General features: G+C 34.5%; 1 protein-coding gene across 5 annotated transcripts in view; it reads right to left on the reverse strand.

Annotated features, from left to right (window-relative positions):
- The window catches only part of Naaladl2 (N-acetylated alpha-linked acidic dipeptidase like 2), a 1,189,792-nt gene that overhangs the window by 701,731 nt on the left and 475,554 nt on the right, over positions 1–12,507 (reverse strand). For all 5 annotated transcript variants that reach the window (XM_048347099.1, XM_048347096.1, XM_048347098.1 and 2 more), the window contains one exon: positions 4,712–5,213. In XM_048347099.1, the coding sequence (XP_048203056.1) occupies positions 4,712–5,213 (502 nt within the window). The remainder of the gene's footprint in view (positions 1–4,711; positions 5,214–12,507) is intronic.

Consider the following 12,507-nt stretch of genomic DNA (forward strand, 5'->3'; position numbering starts at 1 on the left):
AAACTCAAAATGCTCAGCTGAACAACATTTCTTGCTACCTTCTGCTCTACTATGCCTAGGCTTCTCTACCATTTTTGAAATATTATATGCTATAAAAGAGTGATCAGCTGTGACTCTATGATGTCTGTGTTGCCCTGCGAGTTCTAGAGACTGGTTTAAAAATACAGTATCATTTTTATTTTTCTTCCTCTTTAGCAGCTAAATTTTCAAATAAATGAGTTCTCAAGGATTGTATTTTAATATTTTTAATGTTTGATTTGATATAAATTCTCACTTGTTCAGCATGAAAGCATAGCATATCTGCTTGTGGTGTGTGTGTGTGTGTGTGTGTGTGTGTGTGTGTGTGTGTGTGTGTGTGTGTGTTGGTACTCTACCATTACAGCCACACCACAGGCTTTGTGCTGGCTAAACACAGATAAGATTTTCCTAGATTTCCTTCCCTGACTCCATTTAAACTAAAATCCTTGTATCTCAACCACCTGAGTGGCTAAGATTATAGATGTGAATCAATAACATCAAGTGGTTCATATCATCTAGTTAATTACATAAAAACTATTTAAAATAGTACAATGCAAAAATGAATACATTTATAAAATTATTTTTGGATATGATCATAAATTATGAAATGTTAAGATTTAAGATGTTTCAAAATGCATTATATAATCAATAAATACTAATTTAATATTAATTTATGCATGCATGTCACTCCCTTAAAAAGACTAATCATTGGTAGACAAAAATATCTGTTTCATTTCCCCATGGGATTTGCAGAGTGCTGGTTTTAAATTGCATTATTGTTAGAATACTTAGCAGACCTGCTATACCCTTAGAATATGGACAGGAATAAAAAAGCAAAAGGAAGAAGCCTAAATCTCTCATAATATGATGAAAAAGAACAGAGGAATCTATAATGTACAAAGTCAATGCTGTGATTATTTGGTAAACATAAGAACTCAGAGAACATATTTTTAGTAAGATAATAAAGGGAACTATTGCCTTTGAATAAAGACATGCTACCCAGAGAAAACTAATGCAAACATAATTGTACCAAAATATTATTATTATTATTATTATTTGAAGAACAAAGACTGCTATCTCAATAAGTAAAAAGCATTACCAGTTCCTGGATTATCGTTGTGGATCTCTCTCTAACCATACACAAAGTCTTTCCTTAAACTTTGTGACTAATACTAAAATATATCTTGTCTTTCTGATTTTTTTTAAGTTTGGTAGGTGAATATAAGCCTTTCCTGAAACTTCCATTCCTGAGAAAAATAACAATATTTTTATTTAATCATATATTTAAAAGTTAAAAGCTGTTGCCTATATGTAAAGAAGAAACAAGTGAGTTGTTAATGACAGCTACAATACTGAAACAAATTAAAATGAGTAAGAAAATAAAAGCAAAGAAACACATGGGAAGAGCATATATATGCAATGTAGTTAGTATACAAATCATGTGCAGCGAATGTCCTTGTGAAATTCTATAAATCTGAATGAAAATTTACTCAGAGCCAAAGAAGAAAGAGAAGCTGGCTGGATTATGAGATGTATTGTGCTCACAAATTAGATACTGACACAATGCTCAAGAACCCTGAGTATTGTTTATGTGTTTATCCTAATTAGGGAAGGGAAAGGAAACATTAAAATGGTGAAACAAAGGACAAAGAATGAACCAATTGCAACAGTGATACTTACCAGACAATATGTTGGAAATGAACTGTACAACATGGAGGGGACAGGTTGAGGGGAAGAGAAAGTGGGGAAAAAATGAGGGCGGAGGTAACAAGTTTGGCAAGAAATGTACTCACTGCCTTACTTATGTAACTGTAACCCCTCTTTACATCACCTTGACCAGAAAAATTAAATTTAAAAAGAATAATGTAAATATTCTCAGTGGTAAAAAAGAAATTAATTCCATAGTTCCTTTGATAGAAGACAGTTTTGCAACATAAAGAAGGGATGTCTACATGAAGCTTTGCTAAACAAAGTTTTATAAAATCATTTTATTTTTTTCCTTTAATTGAAAAATAAATCCTAAACCAGTGAGACCTATTTATAAAATGCCCATTGCCTGTTTCCAGTTACAGCCCGACCTCCAAAAATTTGATCCCTGTGGATGGTTTCTTCAGGCTTTGAGTCAGCTTCCTATTGTGTTTAGCCAATGGGACAGCTGCTAGGGCACTGGGAGAGGTGGAAGGGAGAAGCCGTGGTACCCCTCACCCTCTCCATTTTTAGTAGTCTTGATTGATACAATAATTAATTCGCACAATAGCACACCACTGAGCTCCCCGCAGCATAAATCATTTTACACTGGGAAATATTATAGAAATTATCATTGTTTGCAGAGGGCAAAAATTGTGATTCTTTTAAAAGATGAAGCCCAACAATATAAGTACCAGAAAATGTATACTTGAAAGAGGGAGAGTTGGACCAAAGGGGCAAGGGGTAGAAGAATCAAGGGGGTAGTGGGAGAAAATGCAGGAAAAAAATTCATTGTATATACCACAGAATTGAGAAATATAAGGGTGGATCAAAGATGATGAAGAGATTGAAGTGGTGACACAGATCAAGATGCACTGTACACATAAACTGCTTTGAAAAGGCAAAAAATTAAATACATAAAATCAAGGTAAGTAAGGGGAAGGATGGGTTCGGAAGGGTGGTTGAGAATGTTGAAAGGGTGACACTGATCAAGAGGCAGTGCATTCAAAAACTGATTTTGGTACCCTGGGTATTGTATGTAAGTTTATCAGTACCAGGGAAGGGGAACACCAGCATGGAGAGACAAAGGGTAAAAGGCAAACCAATGCAACAGCCCAATGCAACAGCACTACTTACAAGACAATATGCTGCAAACCAACTGTACATCTCAGGGGAGGGTGGGGAGGGAACTGGGGGGGGGGAAGGTGGGAGAAAAATGAAGGAAGAAGTAAAAAGTTCCATAAGAAATGTACTCACTGCCTTATATATGTAACTGTAACACCTCTGTACATTACTTTGACAATAAAATAAGGAAGAGAAGGAAGAAAGAAAGAAAGAAAGGAAGAGAGAGAGAGAGAGAGAGAGGCTGGGAATGTGGCCTAGTGGCAAGAGTGCTTGCCTCCTATACATGAAGCCCTGGTTTTGATTCCTCAGCACCACATATATAGAAAAGGCCAGAAGTGGTACTGTGGTTCAAGTGGAAGAGTGCAACCCTTGAGAAAAGGAAGACAGGGACAGTGCTCAGGCCCTGAGTTTAAGCCCCAGGACTGGCCAAAAAAAAAGAAAGAGAGAGAGAGGAAGGAAGGAAGAAGGAAGGAAGGAAGGAAGGAAGGAAGGAAGGAAGGAAGGAAGGAAGGAAGGAAGGAAGGAAGGAAGGAGAAAATGAAAAATCTCTTTTGGTAAATGGCAAGTCTTTGGACAACGACTTAAACATTCCAAAACAAACACCAGGAAGTATTATAACACTGATAAGCTTATATATGAAGTAGAATTTACCACATGCAATCTGACTATAAATGTTCATGTAAATCTTCCACAAGGTTTACAATTGTGAAAATCTAGAAATTTTTGAGTATTGCTTGTCAGTTAGAAATAAATATTAATGAGTCCTCAGCATCTCAAATGCAGAATACACAAATAATCAAAAAAATTCCACATATATTGAAGGAAGAGTGAATAGCAGAAAAAAAAATGTTTGGAAAACCTATTCCCCTCAGTGACTCAAGCATGATCTTTGGTAAGGGTGTTAGAATTCATCAACACAACATCAGCACAACTGTTACTTCAGTACTTGAGCTAAGTAATGAGATCTCACTAGATATACTCCCCCAGAGAAGTTCACTAGAAATTTACACCAAAACCCAAAAAGAATACCCTGAGGAAGTAGAAGTGCTCTATCCACTTACAGGTAACAAAAATGACTCATTTGAGATATCCTCTAACTGTAAGTAGGACAAGGTATATAAACAGTGATGATCAGTTTTCTCCTTCTAGCTCCTTGATTTACAATGTGTGAGAAGCAGCAAACCTTCTACAACCCAAGATGGGTAAAAGAATAACAAACATTGTTACGTTTTCTACAATTCATCAACTTTTGTTTATAAAGCTTCTCCTAGGAACTGAGCCTTAAGGCTCAAGTAAGAACTTTCTTCTACATTCACTATAAAATCAACACCTTCTGGCTTGAGTCATCTGCTGCAGAGAGATGAGCTCTGGAAATCTGACATGTGCAACCCAGTATGACCAAATCGGTAGGACTCATTGGAAAGTCAGGAATGAAAGAGTCCAAGCACAACCAATGTATATCATATTGGTGGCAATTACTTCAGCCAATAAAGTAGGTTTATTGTATTCTGATGCTGTTAGAGTCTTTAATCATATGGTTTATGTCCTAATTTTCATTACACACACCTCTGACAAACCTTGGATCCTAACTTAGTGTAGGTGGGCTTCTCAGAGGGAACAAAAATGAGTTGCCTAGAATCTTTTTTAGGGTCATAAGAGTTATAATTCATATTATACATTCATAAAGCAGCATCATAAATTTGAATTGCAGTACCATAAATTTGAAAATGTGGACCTTGTCCATAAAAGTATTTCAATTCTTTGGGTGCTAGTAAGTCATATTTCTCAGTTGGAAAAACTCAATTTTACCACGGTAAAATCACCAGTTCAGTATCTTCCCAGGAACCACATTCCACCAACAAGAGTTTTCTGACACACCTACCTGAAAGACTTCTTAATATCTTCTGCTTGGATTGTCTTGAGAATCTCTTGGTATAACTGAGGATCATTGGTTGCTGAAGAAATAGCATCTGAAGGGCAATTTGCACGTGTATAATAACCTATCAAAAGTCCAAAAATAAATAAAATTGTAGCTATGGAAAGCAATTTTAAAAGGTGGCAAAAGCTGCCACGGTTGCTCTTTGGTGAAGATCTTGTATAGTGGCTAATATAGTCAGACTCTTCTTGAAGTCGCTGGAACCTTCCTTTAGGTGAAGTGGCTGGTTGAATAGAATCAAGATTGAGATCTGAAGTGTCCGAGTGTCCCAGATTCTGATTCTCAGAATTATCTAGCTGGAACTGATCAAAACCAGGCTCTTCTAGTTCCTTCTCCATGTCCCACTCTAAGTCAAGGGCAGTGGTTTGAAGTTCATCATTGTCTAAGTACTGTGAGTGGCTGCAAGTTCTTTGATCTCCATGGACCTTCTGATAAGCCATCTTTTTACCTATGAAAACAAGAAAAACATTGTCTTTAAGTAAGTAATGTTGTTAAAACCACAGGTTAAAAAAAAAGACAAAAAACTCAGTAAGTTATATTGATGTGCATGAAATCTTAGTGACGGTGTGTTCTTGTAGAAATTCATATCTAAGAGACAATAATTAAACATGAGAGACAATAGTCACATAAAAGAAACAATAATTGAGTCATGTTCTCTTGTGGTTGTTACTATAAGCAAGGAAGATTACAAAATTAAAAGGTATTTGGTAGAAAGATTATGAGAAAAATATTTTTTAAAATCACAGACACATACACAATTAACCTTTGATTTAGGAGAATAGCAAAGTTACATACACACAACTACAGTAGAATTTCATGTAAAACAAGGAAGGCAAAATTAAACTTCACATTACAAATGTATTTTATCCAATTTAAAAGAAAGTATTGAAAAAATGCTAGTGACTCAGTATGCTAAGAAGAAAAGAATATAAAATTCTAGGATGATTACATTTACCACAGCAAAAACACAGATAATAATAGGCAGGAAAACCAAATACACATCAATTTTCCAGAACTACATGAGGTAAAGTGGGATATGTCTACATTGCCACAGACTATTAGAAGAGGGAAATATTTTAAAGCCATTAGAAAGTGTCAAGATGTTCCAAGGAATTGTGCAACAAATTGATGTGTCTCAGTGAACTTTAACTATAATTCTGGAATGGCATGAATCCAAAGAAGAAAACCATTTGTCAGCCTAGGAGAGCTTAGTTTCATAACCTTACTACAGGAGTAGCAGATGGAGGTTTTTCTTCCCTCCTCAGTTTTGGATGACAGTTTGTTGTATCCTGCAGAGTGGTATTAGGATAACTGGGCTAATTAACTGCAAGTGGTCTTATGCCTGTCTTCAATAACCCACTGGTGCATTATAGAGACAGATTAAGAGTATTTACACTTAAATTTTCTATGTATTAGATTTGTCACCCCAGCTGGACGCTAAGGTTCCTCACTAAGTTTTATGGGTTTTCTGTGCTTCCTTCTGGGGTGGATAAATAAGCTAACTCAGCTGATAATTGATGACCTAATTGCCTTTGGGCCACTGATTGGCAAATGAAAAAGATATAAAGACTTTGTGAAAGGAAATGGAATTATACACCAAGTTATGGTCAAACATAATAAGCAGAGGCCTATTTAATTAACATGTTCTAAATTCCTAAGAAAGTTTAAATATGATTATTAAACTTTGGGAAGCAAAAACTGTACTTTACAAGCAAACCTACAATGTAGGGTTTATTTTCATCCAGAGTTGACCTATTGGGGGTGAATATCATATTCTTGTCAGGCATTGGAAATGCAATAATGATTATAAAGTTAAACAAGGTTGGTAGTACACACCCACAATCCCAGCATCCAGAGATTTGATCACATTGGGATCTATGTGTGTCATGCCTGCAGAAACACATACACAAACACACACACCCTCCACAAAGATAAATGAGTCCTTGTGCCAAAATAGGCCACAATCCAAAGAAAGATGTTAAATAAAATATGCAAAGTTGAAGAGTATCAACAAGAAAAATTTGATTATAGTAGAAAATACAAGAAAGCATTCTTTAATGGCCTCTCAGTCACCTTTCACAGGCAAAAAAGAATGTAAGAGGAGAGAAATTTAGCAAACACTCCGAAGAAATATAAAGCAGCTACATGGTAAACTTAAAGAGGAGGAACACAGGACCAGACATGCTAGGGCCAAGACATTTCCTTCTGTAAAATGGGCACAAGCACACACCACATACACTACCCAGGGTGTCATTGAAATTAGTTGTAAGTTGGAAATAAGAACTATTGATATCTAAATGATAGATATTGATAACATGAGTAAGTAGCAGCACAACAGATCTAGGAGGCAAAGTTATAAAGTATTGTGGGAAACAATAAAATGTATTAAACAAGGCAGAAGTAAACACACATTCTTGTAAGTTGTTATGGAGGAAATGACCAAGTATTCCATACCCATAATGCAGTTCAGTTTGTTCTAACTCCTTATTTTGCATTTAATTAATGGAGAAAAACTAAATTACACTAGTCTAATATGACACAAGCACTATTTGGTAGGTTCTAGAAGGATATTGGGAATGGATCCACATGCGATTTCTTCTTTCCTGAGTCCTGATCCCCTTCTTATTGATGTTGTTTCTCAATTAACTCAATACAATGCAGTATTTTCATTCTGCTCTGGGTTCTATCATGGCAAGCAAAGAAAGGGAGTAAAATATGAACTTAATGATAATTACTCAAGTAGGTTAAATGATTAACTAACAGGATGAAACCAGATGTGCCTTAAAGAAAATGTTGAACAGGAAACACTAGATGACATACAAAATCTGAAGTTAGTAGAATAAATGACTTCTAAAATCTATTATCCTAATGCTGTCATGCTACTAAAAAGTAAATCTAATAAGCCTACTAGGACTGAGGTATATACCCCAATAGGATCATGTGGTTTTATAGAAATATAATTAAAACGTTAAGGGAAAATTAATGTTATACATTTTACAAATGAATTTATTGTATTTTACATTTTGCCAGTTCCAAGGCTTGAACTCAAAGCCTGGGCACTATCCCTGATGATTTTTGCTCAAAGTTAGCATCCTGCCACTTGAGCTACAGCTCCATTTGTGATTAATTGGATGTAAGAGTCACGTGGACTTTCTTGCCAAAGATGGCTTTGAACCACCATCATCAGAATTCAGCTTTCTCTGTAGCTGGGATTACAGACATGAGTCACCAGCAGCCATCTTAAATTTGTTTTATTGCATTGTTGCTCATTCGAACTCAAGGCTTCATGCTTATTTGGTTTGTTTTCCCACAGCTGGCACTTTCCCATTTAAGAATATAAGCCATCCTCCAACCCTGACTTTTTGCTGGTTAACTGGAAAGGTAGCTTCCCGGACTTGTGAGGGGTGGGGTGGCGGGGGGAGTGGGTTCCTGTGGATCTGTGTGTGTATGCCCACCTGCTTCAGCACTAGGGCTTGAACTAGGAACCTGAAAACTTTTAGCTTTTTAATTTGAGTTTGGAATTCTACCACAGTTAAGCCATATGTCCACTTCGTGTTCTTTAGTGATTAATTGGACATAAGAGTTTCATGAATTTTCCTACCCCAGCTGGCTTTGAAGTTGAATTCTCAGATCGCAGCCTTCTAAATAGCTAGGATTTCAGGCATGAGTCATTATGCTAGTGCCTGGCTACAAATCAATTAATTTTAATATGCATTACACAGTACAATATCTGTGCTAATGATTGCTTTCTTCTTTGATTAAAGCAAATTGCTAGGTTTGGACAATATATGTTGTTTTTTTTAATTGTCAATTTGTGCATTATTAATTAATTTACTCATACCCTTTCAATGTAGTAGTATATTTTTTTCCAATTTTAATGACGCAGAATCTCTCTACCTCCCTCCCTTTCTCTCTCTCTCTCTCTCTCTCTCTCTCTCTCTATCTCTCTTTCTCTCTTTCTCCCTCAACTTACTAAATAGTTAAATTATAGAGCATGGTTTATGCTTAAGGAAGACTTAGCATAAGACAGTTACTACAGAAATGTGAGATTTCATGTTTTGACTTTTAATCCAAACATTCAAAGTCATTTCTGTACAAATCATTTACAATCTAACTGTACGGAGGCAGAGTTTTCATCTCTAGCATGACAATAGTCATTCCATCAGATTCCATCAGCAATTTAATGCTTTTCAAACATGAGACAGAGCCATCAATTAGAATGCAATGTAGATATAGATATTAACGTCTCACCATGAGAGATATGGATTTGCATGCTTCTTACCACTTTCAGAGTTATCACACACTAGTAAGTTTCCAATATGTTCTATCTATCAGGGAATAGGATCTGGTCAGAGGTAGATGAATCCTCTTGATATAACAGAAATCCAAAGTATATAAAAGTTATGCTAAGTGAAGTTAATCAGAGCCCCAGAGACAAAGGAAGCATGTTTTCTCTTATATGGGGAAGCTAGCTAGTCTTAGCTTATAAACTTGTAAGTAAATGCTTCAAGTGGTAGGTAAGCATATTAACGGAAATATTGTATATTCAAGGGAGAACTCAAATAGTGTAATTTCTTAGAAAGGCAAAATCAAAGTTCAAAAAAAAAGCACAGGAAGTAGGTACTTGAAAGAGATGGGGGTGGGGTCAAAGGGAGAAAGGTAGGTGAATAAAGAGGAGTAGAATGTAGTCAGGAATTCAATATATGTATTATAAAATTAAGAAGATGAAGGAAGGGGTGAGATGTGAGGATGGGTGATAATGCTGAAAGGGGTGACATTGATAAAGATGCATTGTATTAGTTCAATGGTAACTCCTTTGTACAACTACTTAAAGATAACAAAAAAGAATAAATACAAACAAGTTCCAGAATGAAAGAAAAAGAAAAATTATCAGGGAAATGAGCACACCATAATAAAAAAAATGTCTATCTACATAATGAAGGATTTTAGTCACCTACTTGCAAAAGTCAATTTAATAGAGTATATGTAATAAATAGATGTATGTGAATAGTAAATTATAGCATAGTAATCAGTATACATACACACTTATTATACATTTATATACTATTTATTAAAGGATGTGGCTGCTACAAATCTAGTATAACACAATAGCCTGCAAATATTTCAGATTATTTGCTATTTTTATATGCATACATTGTTATGATATTTGCTCTTACCATGTATACAATGTATTAAAGAATCTGGCTGCTACCTATCTAGTCTAAATAGTAGCTGGAAAATATTCTTTTTTTTTTTTTTTTTTTGGCCAGTCCTGAGCCTTGGACTCAGGGCCCGAGAACCGTCCCTGGCTTCTTCCCGCTCAAGGCTAGCACTCTGCCACTTGAGCCACAGCGCCGCTTCTGGCCGTTTTCTGTATATGTGGTGCTGGGGAATCGAACCTAGGGCCTCGTGTATCCGAGGCAGGCACTCTTGCCACTAGGCTATATCCCCAGCCCCTGGAAAATATTCTTATAATACAAATATTAAATGTTTTATTTAGCAAGTTGCATATTACTAATTACATTTAAGAATATGATAATAGCACTATTCCTTTAAAATTTTCTTTCCTATGGAAAACATTAAAGACATTTTATAAAAATTTAACATACCTGTAGTTTTCTTAACAGTCTTGTTTCACTTAAGATACGTGTGTGTTTGTATATACATATATTTATTATTATTTATAATATTTATTACATTATATAGTAATTAAATTATGATATTATATATTATTTATAAATATGTATTATATTTATAATAAACTACTGAAGCTTTGGTAATCTATTCCATTTTTATTTTTGGCAGTTTTGGGGTTGAACTCAGGACCTCACATTTGCTCTTCTGTGAACCATGTCTCTAGTTTAGATATTTCTTGGATATTTTTGATAGTCTACTGTACTTTCCTGCTTGGGCTGACTTTGAATGAAGAACCTTCAGAATTCAGCTGTCTGAATTGCTAGTATTAGACTTTGAGACACCAGTGCTTGGCTTATTAAAATTTGACATAAATCCCATGGCTCTCACAATGCCTCTCTGTAAAATCCCTAAACCTGTGAAACAAGTGAAGATACCTTTCTTTTCACCAGAATTTTCAAGTTGCCTAATAAAATGAAAATGTTGTGTTACAAAAAGAAACCATAGGTATTTCTTAGACATGATCATATGCTATTACAACTTTATATTTTTCTATTAGTAATGCCCATTATTCACTAACATAAGCTGTCATTTTACTTTAAAAGTAGCACATGTGAATGACTTTTAAAATACACATAGAATATCTTCAAATGTGCTACAAGGACCTTTGTTTATAATAGACTGAGCTTGATACAAATAAGGTCATAGGCACTCTTGACACTTCTTCTAATAGAAATATCTAGAGCATCCTAACTTTCTATATTGTCACTGTTTTTTTACTAAATCCAGTTTTATGGAAAAATATATTTGCATGTTTTCAACAAATTTTAGTTACTAAGATACAACCCTTTCCTACCCAGAACCACATTAAAGGCTAAATTATTTTTAAAAATTCAATAGAAAAACTCATTTATTTTTTAGAGACACTTATATCTCTATAAAGGAAAGTAAAGCAGATACAAGTTGAATTAAAAGACTATGGCAGATTTTGATCAACAAAAATGAATTTGCATCAATATGGAACACATGGTTACTTTAAAAATAAATTGATGCTTCTGAATAATATTTCTCTCATACATTCTTACTAGCTAAGTAAATTAAATAAAAGAAAAACACAGGAACATATTGAAATTTTAATGTATAAAGTACAATCTGACTGTCACACATTTAGTCTAACAATAAACCTATGATAGCTGGCAAATAGCTTGGATAGTAAATATATTTAAAAGAAAAGTTTTGTTTATGAGTTATGTTTTACTAAAGCCACCGAGAAATACAATATAACCATAGTGCAAGTTCTTTTTTGCATAGCAATCAGTAAAGAAAAATTTTGTTATAATAAAGGCTTGAATTTAGAAATCTGTAAATTAGATGAGTATTACTGAAACTACCTAATTCAAATGCTAGCTATGCTCTGTGATTTAGGCCAGAACTAAATATCTTTATACTTCAATTGCATATTTTAAAAATATAAACAATAGAACTAGTTTGTAGAGATATTATAAATCGTAAGTGAGATTAATTTATTTCAAGTGTCCAGAGTCTAATATATTATAAAATGGTCATTGCAGAAATTCCATAGAGCTAAAGAAAATCGAAATATCAGAAGAATACAAGTTTAAAATAAAACCTTTGTTAAAATCAAGGATGACCATAGAACTAGAAATTTTAATAACAAGACCTGGAGCTAATGGGAAATGGAGCTGTGTGCCCAAATGCTTTGGAGAATGGCAAACAACTTGTTAGTCATTAGCATGGCACAGAATGATGCAAGATATTTACTTAATGTGGATACAAAAATCACTATATTTGGCTTACATGCACCAATTCTATGCCTTGTCATGACAGCCCTGATTTCTTTTCAATCTATTTACAAAAAGGCAAACAGAGATTTTGTTCTGAATTTTTTCTTTTAATTGAAATTAGCAATATGAAAGAGTGAACTTGAGATATCTATGTTTATTGTAGAATTCCTTACTTGTCATAAACAGTTGGCTTAATCCACTGACTATGATCTTACTGATAGTTTTGTAACTCAAACAACAGAAAAGACTGTCTAAATCATTTTGAATTGGGAAATCATTTCATGGTTTTCCTGCCTATAAAGG

Source organism: Perognathus longimembris, chromosome 5 (genome assembly GCF_023159225.1).
Source record: "Perognathus longimembris pacificus isolate PPM17 chromosome 5, ASM2315922v1, whole genome shotgun sequence".
Taxonomy (NCBI): Eukaryota; Metazoa; Chordata; class Mammalia; order Rodentia; family Heteromyidae; genus Perognathus; species Perognathus longimembris.